A 17,398-nucleotide genomic window follows, 5' to 3' on the forward strand; every position below is an offset into this window, starting at 1 on the left:
AATACAAGTCCTAAAGAAATCCAGATTCCCATTCCAAAGTGTTGGGAAATCAGAGCAAATACCTGCAATAGTCAGAAGGCAAAAGATAAAATGGATGAGTTATTTTTTTTCAACCACAGCTAGTTCCTCTTTTTCAGATTTAATTGCATTCAGATGTTCACTTGTCATTCTTCATGGAGCACTCACCTTCCTGAGTAAACAGGAAAAGAGGTGGATAGTGCTGTGTTTGGGTTCCTCTCAGCCCCAGAAGTAATGATCTAATTACTTGATCAAATAGTCCGGAGGGCATGGACTAGACAAGCCACTTGTTTTCATGTGAGGCTAATTGCATTCTGCACTCAGACTCCTGGCATCTCAGCTATGCGAGGATTTCCAAAGCTGGAGCAAGGTCGGGCAACCTGGGACCGGCCCGCCCTGGAAGCTGCCCTCAGTGCCGTGAATGTTCCCAGTTGTGGTAGGGAATGATGAGAGGGGAAAGTCAGGTGTAATGACGCCAAGGACTTTAAGATTTAATTGCAGCAAAGTGCAGGAATGTCCTGGGAAGGCATTGCCATGTTGAGAATAGGGGAAGAATCTTTGGTTTCCATGAAAATGCTTTGTTCACTCAAATGTGGGTAGTGTACTATACGGGATGTTGCGCATACACAAAGCTTCTTCCAGTACAGGGTCTCATATGACATCCCCAATGCCAACTGGTGCTGGATGCAACAGAGGAACAAATCTTACTTAGGAGGTTTTTGGGTAAACCAAAGGATTCAAAGAAATCCACAGGTGTCATACTTCTGACATCTTTAGGAGTTTTTGAAATAGTTATTCTATATTAGCAGAAATCCAGCTAACAGCCCAAAGCAGTGCATACTGAAATAGTTGCACAGGGAAGAATTTCAGTTTAGGAGGTTTCCATCAAAAATTATGACATCTACAGATATTGAAGTTGTGTATTTATGTTAATAATCATGTCTCTGTGACCATGGTGTGTTTCACATCTGCAGGCAAAATTTTTATAGGCATAGGAAGAGAGCTCCAGTCTGGTTGTGCCACCATCTTTGTTAGCTCTTGATGGTGAGATATGAGGATTATTGGGAACCAAGTGCATTGACTGTGCCTTTTTTTTTTGTTTTTTCCTGATTTCTTCATAAGCATTTTTCTGAACACCAGAGTACTTTGCCCAAGGGGCTCTTCTTCTGCAACACCAGCCAAACCTCTGGGTAGAAGAAGTGTCACTCTGACTCCTTCTGGGATCCAGGAGCCTCTTGTTCAGGTTGCTCTCTGCATTCCTCTTTTCATCAAATAGCTACTCATTGCACCAGCCTCTGCTTCTGCGAGCTTCTGCGAGTGAGCTTAATGTCTGCCATTTAATTAAGTAGATCCCAGAAGCTGCGGCTTTGGAATATCATTTCTTTCCGGTTCTTTTGGCAAAGGATGATGGCCGTGAACGGATGTCGCTGTGGAGTCCTGACTCACTGAACCTAATGTGACTAGTCAAATAGCCAAATTGCTCATAAATATAATAGAGATCCACAAATAAGTGTCAATTAAAAATAATAATCCATCCCTCTGGTGTTCCCACATATTACAAATGCAGATCAATTTATATCTCCTAAAATATCTATTTCTCCTGGAAGTTGTTACAATTTCTTGCTAATCAAATATAACAATAGGGTTCACAATAACACACTATAGAAAGGGAGACGTAGAACCAGTCATCACCATTGGTTTCAGAAATGAGCCTGGAGCCCCAGGAAAGCATGAACGGTACAAACCAGGCCAAGAGAACCCCCCCCAGCAGAATAAGCAATGGTGGTAGCTGCTGTGAGGGGACCTAGAGGAGCTGGAGGGCGATTGCTGGTATTGCACAGCAAGGTTAGCGTTAGGTGGAGGAGACGGGGAGATGTTTATCCATCAAAATACTAGACACATAAATCTCATCTGGTTGCTCTCAGTATGTTTTATTATCTTTGGGGCCTATCTGTTGCAGTCATGGCTCTTCCTCCTCACCCTGAGGCAGATATGCAACATGAGCAAAACCCACTGTACAAGTCCCTATTCCTGTCATCTACAAAAGCTGCTGGTGCAAGTCTGGGGGGGGAAAAAGGCACATGATGCACTACGTCTATGCTGCAAATGAAGAGAGGAGCGGAAAGAATGAACAAACCATGAGGTGCTCCCAGGAAGATGCCAAGAGCAATGCAAATCTGCTCACATGAGTTTAGGTCAGGAACTCCAGTTCCCCCGTGTAAACACTAGAAAGGAATCGGCGCCGATGCCTGTCATTCTCCAGCAGAACTCCTGATGTCCAGTATAAACAGGATGCACTGCTCATGCTGAATGGATTGTTGCTGTTTTTTTTCTGCTCATTCAGCATTTTTGTAAGTGATCTAGTTGGGGAATTTGGCCACCCAAATGTAGCCCAGTGATCACATTCCACCTCTGTGATTGGAATATCTTGGAGAAATAAAGATTTTCTGTGCTGTGAAGCTGAGTGACATATCACAACTAGGAAAATGATTCAATAGCTAACATGGAGTTCTGGGCCTTAATTCCACTTAAACTGAAGTAAATTTACACTGCTCTAGCAATGGAAAAATAGGCCTTTAAAATGTGTGCCCCTCTGTTTTGCCACGAATGGCTTGAAGAGGTCCTCAGGGTGACTGGAGTTGTGTCCCCATTGGCATTGCCAAGCACGAATGCTGTTAATAGGGCAGCAGTATGGAGAGGAAGGGGCTGGGTGTATTTAATGTTTAAAAAGGTCCTGGAGAAACAGAAACCTCAATATACTGTGGAAGTATTGATGGCACACTGTAGGATTAGCTCCCTCTTAGCATGAGAATTAGGAGAAAATATTTCTCAGAGTAAATCAAATCAATTAATTGCCCGTCTTCACTAATAATAGCCATCTGTTCTTGCTTCATTGAAAATACAACTAAGGTATTATTCAGACATTTATGGAAATAAGGAGTTTAAAATATCCAAGCATACTAAATCTTTTTGGAAAAGCAATTAATGCTGTACCTATCTGATTATTATTTTTTGATTACTGTGTCATTCCCGTTGGGAACTGCATGACTTGGGTATTAGGTGGAAACAGATTTTGCTCAGAATCACATGCCTTGCCTGGAAGAAGGTTTCCATCAAAAATTATGTTGTAAACAAATATGTAAAGCATGTATAGGTGGAGCTTATTCAAGTTGTTAGTGGTCAGGTGTCCATACCCCTGGGCTTCTTCGTTTCCGGAGATGACGCCACGCAAGCCATATAAAAAGGTTTGCATTTTGATGCCCACATCAGTTCATTTGACTTCTCCCTCACTCACTTGTGTTGGTGAACTGGTAAGTCTTTATTGGATTTATCAGGGAATAATATGATAACTGTGTTACTCGGTTGTTCTGGTCAAAAGAATATACTAGCTATCACAGGAGAGCTTTGCTTCAAGTGTTCCTGTTTCAGGATTTTGTCTTGGGATGGGGGGAAGAAATGTTGGACTCTTTTAGAGTTTGTTCCTCTGTAAGTAGCTTGCAAATGTCCTGTCACCTGTTGGGAAACTATCTGTCTCTTATCCTCCTTCATATTCACTCTTCATTAATTTATGTAAACCTCATTAAGTCAGGAAATTATATAAATTACTGGATGCTGCAGAGTAAGACCTGGGACTTCAAAAGAGATGGCTGGGAAGAAGCACTGTCAGTAAGAAGGAAGCTGCAGGACACCTGAGGGCTGCACTGCAGGAGGCATCTGTGAGAAATCAGGATGAGGAATTGAATCAGAAATAGGAGCTGCAGCACCTGGCCCAACCCTTCCCTTATGAAGGGAGAAGCCCATTAATTTTGATGCAGCTCCAATGATGAACCACGATATACAGCAGGGAGAGCGTCTGAACTTGTGGTCTTTGGGATTTATCCTCTGGGATTAGCAGCTCAATGTCTACACAAATGGGGATGTGCTCTGTTGTGTGTCTGAGGAACTGAAAAACTGATGGACAGAGGATGGGCTCTGGAACATCTGACGACTTAAATAAGAAAATAAGGAAATAGACAATTTTAACATTATGGCTTCTTCAAAGTTAAACTGTGTGCAACTGTTAAGGGTTTATGGTTGTAGTTTCTTTAACACTGATGCTTGCAGGTTCCCAAGAAAGGAATAATCTGGTAGTGCTAGTTGTATGTATTTGAATGCAGAAATCATTCACACATGCAACTTTTCCTAATAGGCCTCTTCTGAATCCACCAGCTAACTGCTATGTATGTTTTAAGGGCTTAGGTTGGGAATTGTGGCTTACAGAGAAAAGACAAATGTCCTGATCTTGTCTCTCTCTTGTCTTTGCCTCCAGCTTTGCCAGCACCCCAGAAGAATGTCTTACTACGAGCAGTGCAAGCAGCCCTGCCTGTTCCCTTCCTTCTGCGTGAAGAAATGCAACCAGTGTGTGGAGCCCTGTGAGCCGGTGTGCGTGGAGCCCTGCAGCAACATCTGCGTGAAGCCATGCTCCACGCAGTGTGTGGAGGTCTGTGCCCCTAAGTGTGTGGATGTCTGCCAGGCTCCCTGTGCCTCCGAGTGCACCACATGCTGCACCACCCAGTGCGTGGAGCCCTGCAGCACCCAGTGTACCACCCAGTGCGTGGAGCCCTGCAGCACGCAGTGTACCACCCAGTGCGTGGAGCCCTGCACCACGCAGTGCGTCGAGGTCTGTCCCCCCACATGCATCGATGCCTGCATAAAGCCCTGTGAAACCCAGTGCCCGACCCACTGCACCACCCAGTGCGTGGAGCCCTGCATCAGCCAGTGCTGCACCAAGTGTGTGGAGCCCTGCCCGCCGGCGTGCGTGGAGGTGTGCGCTAAGAAGTGTGATACGTGCGAGACCGTGTGCCTGGAGCCATGTGGCACTGTCTGCTCTCACCCGTGCTAATTGCCTTACTTGAATGGGCCTTGCGAGCACCCCCAACACTTTGGTGCATTGCAATATCCACGGGCTCATGAGCATCCATGGAATGAAACACAGATTACAGACCCACCTGCGACGTACCAAGACCTCTCCCAACATGGTTATCCCACGTTTTCTTTGACTTGGAAAATATTTCTCTGAATTTTTCCAGCCTGGACCTTTTCTTCCTATGCTACTTCTGCTACTTCTAACTCAGCGCCTTTTTCTTGGTAACTGCAGTTGACCATTATTATACCACGGGGCATCTTGGCAGAGGCTGTGCTATGAGAAGTTGGTGTTGGAAGATGTCTCCACTTCCATTCTATAATTCTCATCTTGTCTTTTAATGCATGTCTTCTTGCCTTTCAATGTCTATGTGCAGCAATAAAAATTGACCATCGATGGCATAATGTGTCTTCTGTCTTTCTTTTGTCCCCCAATTCCTGTGTCTTCGGACCCAAGAACATCTTCCTTTAGTTTTCCTTTTAAAAAGCTTGTACGGCTGTAGAGGATTTGTGTCTAAAATGCAGTGCTGTGAACAGAGAGAGCATGCATTATAACGTTGGACAATATTAATACCATAAACAAAACATCAGCTGATGAACACTTTCCTGACAGGTATCACAGTTCTGGTCTACCTCAGAGTAATGATACAAATTTTTTTTTTTTTGATCTTTATGTCTCTGTGTTTTGGGACCAAACCTTAGGAACTGTTAAAACGTAAATTTAAGTGGAAGAAAACCCCAAGCCCAAGAGAGAAATCATTGAAACCTAATGGTGAGTTTTTAATTATTTATTTAAATCAATCTGATGGAGATGAAAATGGTATTTTCAGGGAACCTTTCCCATGATCCTCGCTGACTAAAGATAGAAAGTAGGGGATTCGGCTTCAGGAGATGAATGTTTTTGTGGTTCAGGAACAGGTCCTAGCCCTGCAAGTTTGCAGTTTTGGTCCAAAGTTTGCTGTAGATACTTTGTGTGGCTTTGGGCAAGTCTTACCATTGTTATCTATCCATTCCCCATCTGCAACGAGGAGAAGTTACCTCCCCAGCTGATAAAGTAGTTGGCATTTCAGGTTCATTAACACCTGGCAGGGGACAATAATATTTGAATTCACTTACAGATGCATCCTCTTTATCTAGAGACACAATTCTGAAACTGAAGGAGGCCCATTGTCTGGATGGATGTTGTACCCATTTAGACGTCGAGTTTCGGAGACAACGCTCCCATTGTCTTACATACCGTGCATGTGACTTGCTTACCTCTGTCTCCATGATGGCCATACAATTTCCATGTCTGGGATGAAGAGAATTATTACCCACCTACCGTGTCATTATGTCAAGGGTGGAGGAGGACTAATCTAGAAAAGAAAAGAGTTATATTTAGGTGTGTGTAAACACTGTTACCAAATCAGCATCTAATGAAACCTTGTGTGCAGGTTTGACAGTAGATTATTTTTTGTCTTATTTCTGTCAACGCCAAAAGGTGATATCATCAGAAAGGAATAATGATAGACAAAATACTGTATCTCACTAAGGCAAAGAAATTCTACACTGCAACATGCCTTCAGTTCAAAGTGGTGGACCAGATATTTAACAGCAAGAAAGGGGAAGGGGAGACTAAGAACATGTACCTCCAATTCTACTGTTGAACCCAAACCTTTAGGGATTCAACACAGAACTTTGCCATCCACAACCTCACAAATGACTGCTTGCTGCTGCCACATACTTCACGTCAGTGCCCAGGTTCAGGCATGGAAAATGTCTTAGTCAGGAAGTCATATGCAGCTACTAAGGAGATCTGTCCCACAGGTTAGTCACTCATAATTGATGTCCAGTCTTCTTCATCCAGTTCTATAAGACATGTTAGTCATTTAAAATTTCCTCTCTTTTCTTCTGTCTCCGCTGCAAGCTCTGGACCAGGTGCAGTAATGATAGATGTGAGCACGCTGCTCCAAAAACCCTAGAGGAAGTGGACAAAGAGACCTGTTAGGCTGTGCTCATCATGTTTCCTGTTCCTGTAGGAACATGTGTCGCAAAAGCCCTGACACATTGCTCTTCTATGCACCTGTGGTTAATGTTGAGCATTGCTAAGGTTCTCCTATATATTTACAAAAATTAATGATGTTTGGTCCGTGTTAACCACGCGATCATTAAGACCCCTGGTAAATCAGCAATGAATGGGCAACATTAAGGTGTGGGATATTCCATTAGCACCTGCTGCTCGCCTACACCCAGTGGAAGCCATGTCCGTCATCTCTTTGCATATCACACCACTATAATGGACACTGGGCTGTAATTCATGGGGCTGAATATGACCCCACAGGGCATAGCATTGAGAAATACTCAAGGAAGGTTGAACTACCTTTTCCACTAGAGCTAAGGGCAATGTTTCAGTTGAAACAATTTCTCTATTCCTTCCTGGGGAAAAAAAAAAAAAATCAAGAGGACTCTCATTTTAATCTAACATAGATCCATCCCCAGAAAAAGAAATCCTGCCACAACCCCAGCAAGCCAAACCCAGTGTTTGTAAATAAAATTTAGTTCCATCAGTGAAAAACTAAGGGAAATCCTAAGAAAACGTACGGAGAAACCTTTCCAATTTCTCAGTAGTATGAAACGTTTCAGTCCTCTTTTGGGGAAGGAAAATGGAGAAGGACAGAAGCAAGAGCTGAAAACACGGAGTGTTCCAAATGCAGGCCTGCTGCCCTTCCTGGGAGCTGGGAAGGACAAGTCTCCTGTGCCTTGCTCCAACATATCTCATCCAGCCAGAGATCTATCCTGGTGATCACAGACAAAATTACTGGGGGACACCTAACCTTTATGCAAATATCTTACTAACTCCAGAGTGGATCTGAGCTGGCCCAGAAAACTGAGTTCAGCTGTGGGATCTTTGCCCAGGGTCGGGACAAGATGAATTAATAATAAATTAGCCAGTTATTACCAGACTGGGTGTGCCTTGCATTAAAAACAACAAATCCCCCGCACCCAAAAGAGGAGGCATCTCTGATAGACCTTGACTGAAGTCCAGGAGTACGGAGGTGTTAGTGGAGCAGGTTCTGGTTGTGAAAGATTCTGGTCATCACATTAATCTGTTGTCATCAACTCCCAGGGCTGACTTCTGAAAGCGTATAAAAGCCTCCTGGTTGGGAGGCTCCTTAAACCAGGTGGCTCTTTCTTCCCTTCCTCCAACAGCAGAAGACGCTAGGTGAGTCCCTTCAAGCACAGTTTGCTCTACAGACTGGGGGTTCTGGTGCTCTGTTATTGGGAAACTGGATGATTTTTCTTCATTTTGTTTCTCTAGTAGCAACTCCCACCCATCTCCCTTTCAATTTCGCCTCCATGAAGGTGAAAACCGTATTATGTTATTTTGAGACGGTCTGAGGCTCCACAGTGGCTGGCTGACTCTTTGAATCAGCAAGCCTGTGTTATCCCTCATCATTTTTTCCAGATGATAAGAATCGTTTTGGATAACCATCAGGTATTTTGTATCAGATACCAAAGGATAGCATTCACCAACTCATTGTGCATATGTAGAGTAGCCATGTGCTGATCACCACAGACTCCTGCGTTTCCAGGGCTCTGAGTTTCACTTTTTTGTACAAGATGGTAGCAGCACACAGCAAGAGAACCATTCACCTGTGCCTACAGCCAGAGACATGGCTCCTGCTCTAAGGCTCTCAATGGTATTAGCAGAGACATGGCTGTAGCCAGAAAGGATTGCTATCAAGCTATTGTCTTTTTCAGAGATCACTTGCAACACAGAAATATCACTGTATTTTTTCTCCTCTTGCAGCAGTTTTAAATATTGCTCTGAGGTTCTTTATGATCTAAGCATGCTTTCCTTACAATTTGCATTGCTTCTTAATCTGTCACTTGAAATATTTGGAAAACAATGGGCAGAAGGAAAGAAGGAAAAAGCCTCTCATTATTTCTCTCCCTCTTATTCTGTAACCATTTACCTGTTGGGATCAAAACTTTGTTAGGGCAGTGCTTGCCTCTTATCCTTTTTTATGCGTATATACAGTTATGCCTCAAGGCCTCGGCAGAGTGGCTGAGCACCATAGAAATCATACAAGAAGTGTGGGGAAGCTAAAACAAACTGGAGTCACCAACAAAAATTGCTGTGAACAGCAGCATCCTAAGTGATTTCCAAGTTTCTGTTTGTTTGTTTGTTTCTGTTGTTACTTATTTATTTGTTTGTTTATTTATTTATCTATTGCGTTTTTTACTGGTAGAATTAGATTTTAAAGGCTTTTCATTGTTAGCCTGATATCAAGGCAAAAGAACTGACTGAAACCCTAATATCAAGAAAGGAGAATTGTGTTGGGCTCAATTTAACTGGAATGGCACCTTGTTTTCTTCCAGGTTTAGCCAAAATGTCTTCCCACCAGCAGAAGCAGCAGCAGCAAATGCCTCCAAAATGCCAGGAAAAGTGTCCTCCAAAGTGTGTGGAGCAATGCCAGCCTCCAAAAGGACAAGCCAAGTGTCCTGTGAAGAGCATCCCACAGCAGCAGCAGCAGCAGCAATGCCCAAAGCAGAAGTAGCACTAACAGCAGTGGTTGCAAAGTGCTGTGGAAGAGGCAAATGCATTTTTCCAACCTCTCCCTCTGCCTGCTAGCTCTGCCAGAATAGCTGGGAATTTGCAACACACCTTCTTTGTTTGCAGGCAGAAATCATGTTACAAAGAGATGCAATTCATTATCTTGGATTTATTCATCTTCTACTATAAAAATGTCACGGGGGCATTTCCTTCTGATCTTTAATTCGGGACATGCTGCAATAAAATTGTAATTGACCTCATTATTTGCTGCCTGATATTTTTGTGCTTTACTTGTGTCATTCATTCTCTTTCGATTTCTTTTAGTAGTCAAAGAATCACCTTTAAGCATGCACATACATATAGGTAGGGCTTACATACACTTGGGCCCATGTACATTTGCCTTCCAGATTTCCCACGGAGGAAATTACATTCTCAGGCATTGAATATTTATGTAGGGATTATCAAATCTTGCAAGTGTTTTTCACCCTGAACTGGAGCAAACTAAGGAAACTTGGTGTTCTGCAAGGTATAACATTCCGAAGTACGTTCCTGTGGAATCTATCAAAGCAATTAATTGTGAATCTGAGTCCCAGATATACTATAACTGCTGAGAGAAAAACAGCCTTTGGAAGTTCTTAACACTGAAAGGAAGCTTTCGCTTGCTTAGAAAGAATATTTTTAGTTCTAAAAGAATCAGAAATGGGATTTTGAATGTTGCCTTTTCTCAGCAGGAAATACTGGCTCAGCTAATTGATTTCCAGCCAGCTGTATGGCAAGGCAGAGGAGGAAAATTATCATAAAGGCAGAAGCTGTTGAATGCTATGATAGTGGTGTCTTGCAGACAGACACAAATCTGCTCTGCAAACCAGAAGCTGTGTGTCTCAGAGTGATTCTGTGATCAGACGATGAGGTTGGCTGTATCTAACCCATCTAGCAAGTACAGGGCCAAACTAGCGAGACCACATTGCTCCTGGCTCATCTGAAGTGTGGGAAAAGCTTGTCTGCCTGTGCTTGCAACCCTCCTGATAGGTACACCCATGCCTTCTGCCTGCTGGAGGTCACGGGGTGGCTGTGAATGTGTTTAAGTTGGGCAGACTGAGCACTGGGATAGCTGGGCATAAGCTGATGCCCTGTGTCCTGCTTTGGGATGGGGTGTCTTGCAGAGAGCTGTGTCAGTGCTATTAATTAGTGTTTCTGTACAATAAGCCATCCCCATGCTGGTACAGCCCAGGGGCTCTTGCAGGTGCCTGGAGGAGAGGAACAGAAGATCCAGGGTTCTCTGCAAGCACCCAAGTTTCTGAGTTCCAATTTGCCTGGTTTTCAGCCTAAAAAGTGAGCGATTTGCAAGCTGAGACTCCTTGTCCTCTTCATAAGCAGAAGATATTAAAAGTCTCCACAATTCAGTATTCAAAGTCATTTTTATTGTTGATTTTCACAGTGAAATAAACCTGGATACAATATCAGCCTAAAATAATTAGAGTTAAGCACCAAACACATACGCAACAGCACTGTGTGGTGAAATATGTTCCAGGGTGTAATTCTGACAGCACCGTGTATGCCGCCTCCTTTATCCTGTCTAACAGCTGGAAGCTACGCATGAGGTTAAACTATTTCAAAACATGTCTGGGTTGCATTTAATTATCTATATCTTTTCCATAAATACTCTCAGCTCAAGCTGCTCTTTACACATCCTAGAAAATCAGAGGTGAGCTCTCTCAGGAAAGCGCTGATGACTACCAGCTCAGCTAAGCAGATAATTAAGAGGTGATGGATCCTTTGTAAAAATCTTTCCTTTCCTCTAGCTAAATGGATTTATTATTATTTTTTTTTATTGCATAAAATATTTAGCACTGTGGATTCATGATTCAGAAAACCTTCTTGCCATCAACCAGAACCCCTTAGCGGCAGGTTCTGCAGAAAACTCAAATCCTATTATTAATAGGCAAAAGCCCTAAATGCAAGGTGGGAGATGGCATTCGCATGCAGGGAGCAGAGGATGGGGGTGAGGGGAGGGGGAATGCATGAAAACCAGGAGGCAGTGTGCAGGTCTGCAGGATGAGCTGGCTCATTGGGTTGAGTTCAAACACTTAGCTTAATGAACCCTGGCTCCAGCCTGCCATCATGCTCTTCGATTTCTCTCCAGGTGTTTGAAAGCCATGAATGGTTGGGAGAGGGCAGAGATTCAGGTTGCTGGAAAGTCGAATGCACATGCCTACACCACCACTTGAAGCCTTCCTATCTATTGACAGTCCTGACGTGTCGGTTAGCGTATGGCTGTTAGTACGGGATAACGCTAGCATTAGTGGGGGGAGTTGGGAGCCGTGCTTCTTAACAGAAATTCTGCGGTGAAAAGGGTGTTGGAAAATGACCTTTGCGAGACACGGGGAGAGGAGGTCTTACATCCTGCTTCTCTCTTCAGGGCTTCCCTTGTCAGCTGCAAATTACTTCTGCATCAGTGGCCACTGGTTGGGCTGCTTCACTTGCTGCTGCTCGATGGGAGGGTGCTTCTCGGGAAGGGAGCACTGCTCCGGCTCAGGGTCCGGCACCGGGATCTCCTTGCACTCTTGCTTCTCCTGGGCACACGGTTCAGGGTCAGAGCATTGAATGGGGACAGGCACCTCGATCTCCTTGTATTCCTGCTCCTCCTGGGGACATGGGGTGGGCACCGGGATCTCTTTGCACTCCTGCTTCACCTGAGGACATGGTTCAGGGTCAGAGCTTTGAACAGGGACAGGCTTTGGGATCTCCTTGCACTCCTGCTTCTCCTGGGGACATGGTGCAGGGTCAGGGACAGGCACAGGGATCTCCTTGCATTCCTGCTTCTCTTGGGGACATGGTGCAGGTTCAGGGCATTGAACGGGGATTGGTACAGGGATCTCCTTGCACTCCTGCTTCTCCTGGGGACATGGTGCAGGGTCAGGGCTTGGAACAGGGACTGGCACGGGGATTTCTTTGCATTCCTGTTTCTCCTGGGGACATGGTGCAGGTACAGGACAGATAACGAGGGTGGGCTCTGGCATCTCTTTGCATTCTGATTTCTCCTGGGAGCATGAAATAGGTTCAGGGTGTGATACAGGAGGGAAAGTTGGTGGTAGCTTGGTTTGCTGCTGCTGCTGCTGTTCCTGGGGTGGATACTCAGGTATTACGACCACTGGTTCTTCTCCCTTGCCTGGTTCCACCAAGGGTGCTTGCGATGGCTCTGTTTTCTCTGGGCACTGTACCACAACTACTGGAGTTGGGTCTTGGACTTGGACTTCAGGTTGCTGCTGTGGACATGGGACCTGCTCAGGGCATGGAACCGGCTCTTGGCTTTCCTTTGGAATAGTTTTGCTCAGGCCAGGTGGGAGGGTGATTTCCTGCTTGCACTGCACCTGATTCGAAGACATCTTTGCAGGAAACAAGATTATCTGAAAGAAATGTCAGACTGTTATTGTGTCTGCTAAATGAACTGCAATGGGATAGGGATGAAACAATTATAAGAAACATTAATCATCTGCAAGAGTAAAGTTCTCTTAGCTTGCCCTCAGTTACCCAATGCAGGCTGGCTCAGAAGGAATTACGATTTGCTGTTTCTTTTTCATCCTGTCTTTCAGCTCCTGCTCTGACTCTACCTTATCTTGTTCCTCCTTTCTGTTCTGCAATGTGGGACAGCCCTGTCAGGTCTAACAGAGATGGAGTCACTCCTTTGAACTTGGAGCTGATTTACATTTCAGAGCTCTTCCGCCTGTTGCTTAGCCCTTCCCAATGTGTTAACTCCCTTTCATTGCTTTCCTGGGGGACTGATGAGAGGAGCTGGCAAATAACAGATCTTCTGGTTTGATAGCGGTTTCAGAAAGTTAAAATAATAATAATAATAATTAATAATAATAATAAAAACAATGCTGAAGACAAGCATTTAAAAGCATGTGGTATTTCAAAAAGTAGAAGAATATAAATCTGGGGCCAACAGAATATTCCACACTGAAAAAAATGAAATACTTAATTTGATTTTGCCCATTTTGAAATGGTTTCCAGATTTTTCTTGGAATTCAAAAATTGAGGTGCTAAGGCCTCGGGGTGAACCTCCTCAATAAGCGAATGTATTTCTGTAGTATTGAGGGCCTTTACAGTAATGATGTAATAGGCCAACTCCACCTCTTTTTATGGTATCACTCACTTCACTAATGATGCAATGGACTTGAGGCTACCTGTGTTATGGTCCTGCCAACTGTCATGGAAAAAATTAGCAGTGGTGATGCTGTCCTACATTTCTGGATTATCATGGCCATTAATGATGCATGTAGCTTGCATGAATCAGAATAATCAGGAGGGATTTCTTCTCCCAAGGTCATTAATGTGCAACAGGCCAAATGATTTTTCCTAACAATTTATGAAACTCCCTCTCTTTGGTGTGCTGCTGAAGGTAGGACCAAGTTTGGCTGGACTGGTGCTGTGTCTCTAGCAATTCCTATGCTGCTCTGAAGTCAGTCTAAGGACACAAATAAAAGGTTAGAACCATGGAAGCATGACTTGGAAAGGGTATTTCTAAGTCCTATCAACAAAGGACTGGAGCCAACACAGGTCAAGTGAGTGTGTATGTCTGTTCTCCCTTCCCCACTGCACCTGCCCCTCTTAGCACATCTTTAAAGCAAATTCATTCCTCTCTTTCCCATCCTCCTAGATCATCTAGATCAGTATCTGGTGTCTCTTGCTATTTCCTTTATAAGGCTATGATAGCATCTTAAGCCCAATTAATATATTGGTTAGAAGGAATGACGAAGCTCAAGAGGAATATTTTCACCTTTCTGCTCCGTACAGTCCCTCATAATCACAAATCTATCTTTCCCAAATACAATTATTTGATTAAATTAAAGTTTTTAAAACATTCATGTTATAAATAGAAGAATCATAGAAAATGGGTTTAGATTGAACTTTAGGAGGCCGTTTAGACTTTTTTCTTCCCCTGAAGGCAGGATCAGTTATACTTAAACCAATATAATTTTATCTAATCTCTTCTTTAGAAAGGATCTAATTTAATACTTGACTATCCTCAGATTTACACATAATCTGAACGTGCCTTGCAGAGTCATCCCCAGCCTGCTTGTACTACCCCAATGCCAACAAATTCTCTCCCTTGTAGGAATCCTTTGCATATTCAAAGGTATCAAATAAAACACTTCTTTAAAGACTGCCTACATTAAACCTCAGTAAAATTACAACCAGCAATAAAATTATAGGCATCACAAAAAGGATCAGTATTGTCTGACTTACCCAACCAGTCAGCAGAGAGAAGCGTGAAGTCAAGTGGATGGTGGAGCATGGAGATTTGAGAACTTTTATACGGTTTCAAAGCCCTGCCTTCTGGGAATGAGTCCTCCTAGGTAATGAGCTCATTCTTTCACAACTGCTGTTGTGCATTTCCTCCACAGACTTGTTTTACACGTAGGCAATGTGAAGAGACGGCTTTTGGTGCAGAATGCATTTTAATCCCTATTCTGACTAATCCGATTTACAAAAAAACTTTCTCTGTGAATAAAGGTCATAGCTTCCAGTTAATACAGCCATTGCAGAGCCCACCAAGATCAGGGGTCTTGATATGGTGTCAGCCAGTGTGGTTCCACTTCAGCCCATGCAGCTGACTCATTTCATGCCAGCTAATGGTCTTGCCCCCACTTCTTTGGATGTCTTTGTGGTTTAAGACTGGGGGACTAATCTCGACTTCTCTCACCTCCTTTTCATCAATGAATTCTCTAAAGTGATTTTTTTGTGACTCTATCAGAGAATGACAGATGGGTTTGCTTTTTTTCCCATTAAGATCTTTACAGATCTCATTCTTCTTTCATTTCAGAACAGATCATTTTGAATGCATATTATTGTCTGCGGTGCAGAAGATTTAGCTCCCACCTATCCAAACATGACAGAATAGGGAGTTAAGTTTATCTCCATACTTCATGTGAAAAAGTAAAGGGACTTCTAACGGCATGCAAGATTTATCACACCCCAATTGAACTAGGACATTGGGCTGCTTTTGGTGCTAGGACAGCACTTGAAAAGATGTTTCAATATACCTGTGAAATTAAGGGAGCTGGTAGTGTATGCACTGTATTCTCTTAACATAATTCCATGTAAAAAGTCTTTTGAGTGAAAAGTTCACTGGTTGTTATCTTCAACATCTCAAGAAGCTGTTGGGATATAAGTCACAGACCTCACTGCTGATGCTAGGATTATTTTCATCAGCAGAGATGAAGCGTCCCACACAGAGGTGAATTTCATCATATTTGGTTGCCTTGGGACTATCTTTGTCCGGTCTCCTCGATTTTACCAGAGCTTTTATCAGCTCACACACTACAGATGCAATCGTTGCAACAGGCTGAGCTGGTACCCGATGCTGGTTGGGGTTCCTGGGGTGCAAATATAAAAAACTGCTTCTAGTTGTGGCGTAACTTCCTCTGCTGATAGCTCTTTAGTAACTGAAGGACAGAATACCTGGATTTGAGACCACATCTTCTTCTCCCATGGCGTGACTTCACCCATGCAACTTCCCTTCTTACCTCACTGCAGGTGGGGCCCTGCCTTGCTGGTGTCAGGCTGGCCCTGGAACCTGCTTCGTTTTGGTTGCCTTTGCTAGCAAGGGTAACATCCCAAGCTGGTGCCTACCCTCAGCTAATGCCTCACCTCACTGCTGCAGCTGCTGCTCTGCTGGCACAAATTGTGGTTGTAGGTCTGGTGAAGGCAGGAACTAGGACACTTTCCAGCATTGGAAAACCTGCCCGTCTGCTTTCTAGGTAGCATCAAGCGTCGCGGTTATCAACATCGCCTTTCTGCTGAGGTTGGCTTTAGGACCTCAACCCTATGGAGCAGGGCTAAAGTCAGGGGGAATATAGCAAGGGGGAATAAGCTCAGACTCATAAAAAACATATTTTGTAATGCACCTGTTGGCCTGCAGAGGACAGAGCAGCTGGGTTCAGAAGGAGACAGGGTGCAAGTCATTAGATCAAATGTTGCAGCTGAAAAAAGTGTATGTGCACCTCCAGGCCAGAGCTCCAGTAACCTCTCTCTGCCCATCAGTGAGAGAGAAACTGGGCACGTAGCACCTGCGGACCATTGCTGAGGCAAAGTCTGCTACAGGTGCAACAAACCACAGCCCTGTGTTGTGACACTGCTTTTATTAAAGCAAGCAGTCGGGTTTCTGGAATATGTAGCCAGTTTGGCTGTCAAATTTCCAGCCTCGACTTGCAACATCAAGTGAGCAAGGAAAATCACTTTCCATAGCTGGAGGGGAGACGACCTGAACCATGTCTGGAGACCAGAAGGTGGGGCCATCCTGACCTTAAGCCCTGGTTTGGATCCAGGTCTGCAGAGGCTTGGGGAGGTCACTTCACATCCATGTCAGCAACCTCAGCAGAAAAATGATGGTAATTATCATCGAAGAGGCTCTGAAGTCAGCCCGTGGAAAGGGAGTGAATGTTTTTCCCATAGTAGCGGTGTAATTGCTTTCCCCTTCCATGTGAGTTGCACAAAGACTATTTTTAGAGGCAAATGCCATATGCAGTGAAACCTGCCTTACTCAAACCTCTGGGGAACTACGGGAGAAACGTGCATGAAGGAAGGCGGCTTGGCAGTGAACGTGGAGCTAAGCAGCAACTCAGCTCTCACCTGGCGGAGCCTGGCTCTGCTCCCAGCTGTTGCTGAAGCCGTACCACTAATTCCAGGCAATGCAACACCACAGATGATAAAAATGCTGGCCTGAGCCCGTCCTTCTTCCTAGAGAGAAAATGCCACTCCAGGTTCCACACAGCTTGTGCAGGTGCTGAGTTGCCCTCAACCCCCCAGTGGCTTTCCAAATGCTGATCAGGTAATTAATTAATTAGGTCCCCAAGAGTCTAAGATGCCTGGGGAGGTATGCAGCAGTTATGTTAGCAATTCCAAATGGAGATTTGTAGCTAATTTACTATGAGTGTC

At 44.1% G+C, this 17,398-nt stretch overlaps 2 protein-coding genes across 4 annotated transcripts; one reads left to right on the forward strand and one right to left on the reverse strand.

The window, feature by feature from the left end:
- Window positions 1-3,172: 3,172 nt before the first annotated feature.
- On the forward strand, window positions 3,173-5,325 carry LOC119713867 (uncharacterized). Of its 3 annotated transcripts, none has more exons than XM_038168074.2 (2): window positions 3,173-3,329; window positions 4,328-5,325. In XM_038168074.2, the coding sequence occupies exons 1-2, from the start codon at window positions 3,237-3,239 to the stop codon at window positions 4,898-4,900; spliced, it is 666 nt and encodes a 221-aa protein (XP_038024002.2). In that variant the 5' UTR covers window positions 3,173-3,236; the 3' UTR covers window positions 4,901-5,325. The 3 variants fall into 3 exon arrangements, with proteins under 3 accessions (XP_038024002.2, XP_071884142.1, XP_071884141.1); XM_072028041.1 differs by lacking the exon at window positions 3,173-3,329 and adding an exon at window positions 3,460-3,504; XM_072028040.1 differs by lacking the exon at window positions 3,173-3,329 and adding an exon at window positions 4,155-4,238.
- A 5,531-nt stretch (window positions 5,326-10,856) lies between these two features.
- LOC119713895 (uncharacterized) lies at window positions 10,857-14,860 on the reverse strand. Its single transcript, XM_038168145.2, has 2 exons — window positions 14,708-14,860; window positions 10,857-12,864 (listed from the first exon to the last, which is right to left on the reverse strand). The coding sequence occupies exon 2, from the start codon at window positions 12,841-12,843 to the stop codon at window positions 11,899-11,901; it is 945 nt and encodes a 314-aa protein (XP_038024073.2). The 5' UTR covers window positions 12,844-12,864; window positions 14,708-14,860; the 3' UTR covers window positions 10,857-11,898.
- Between the last annotated feature and the right edge of the window lie 2,538 nt (window positions 14,861-17,398).

The sequence above is a fragment of the Anas platyrhynchos genome, chromosome 26, assembly GCF_047663525.1.
Source record: "Anas platyrhynchos isolate ZD024472 breed Pekin duck chromosome 26, IASCAAS_PekinDuck_T2T, whole genome shotgun sequence".
NCBI lineage: Eukaryota > Metazoa > Chordata > Aves > Anseriformes > Anatidae > Anas > Anas platyrhynchos.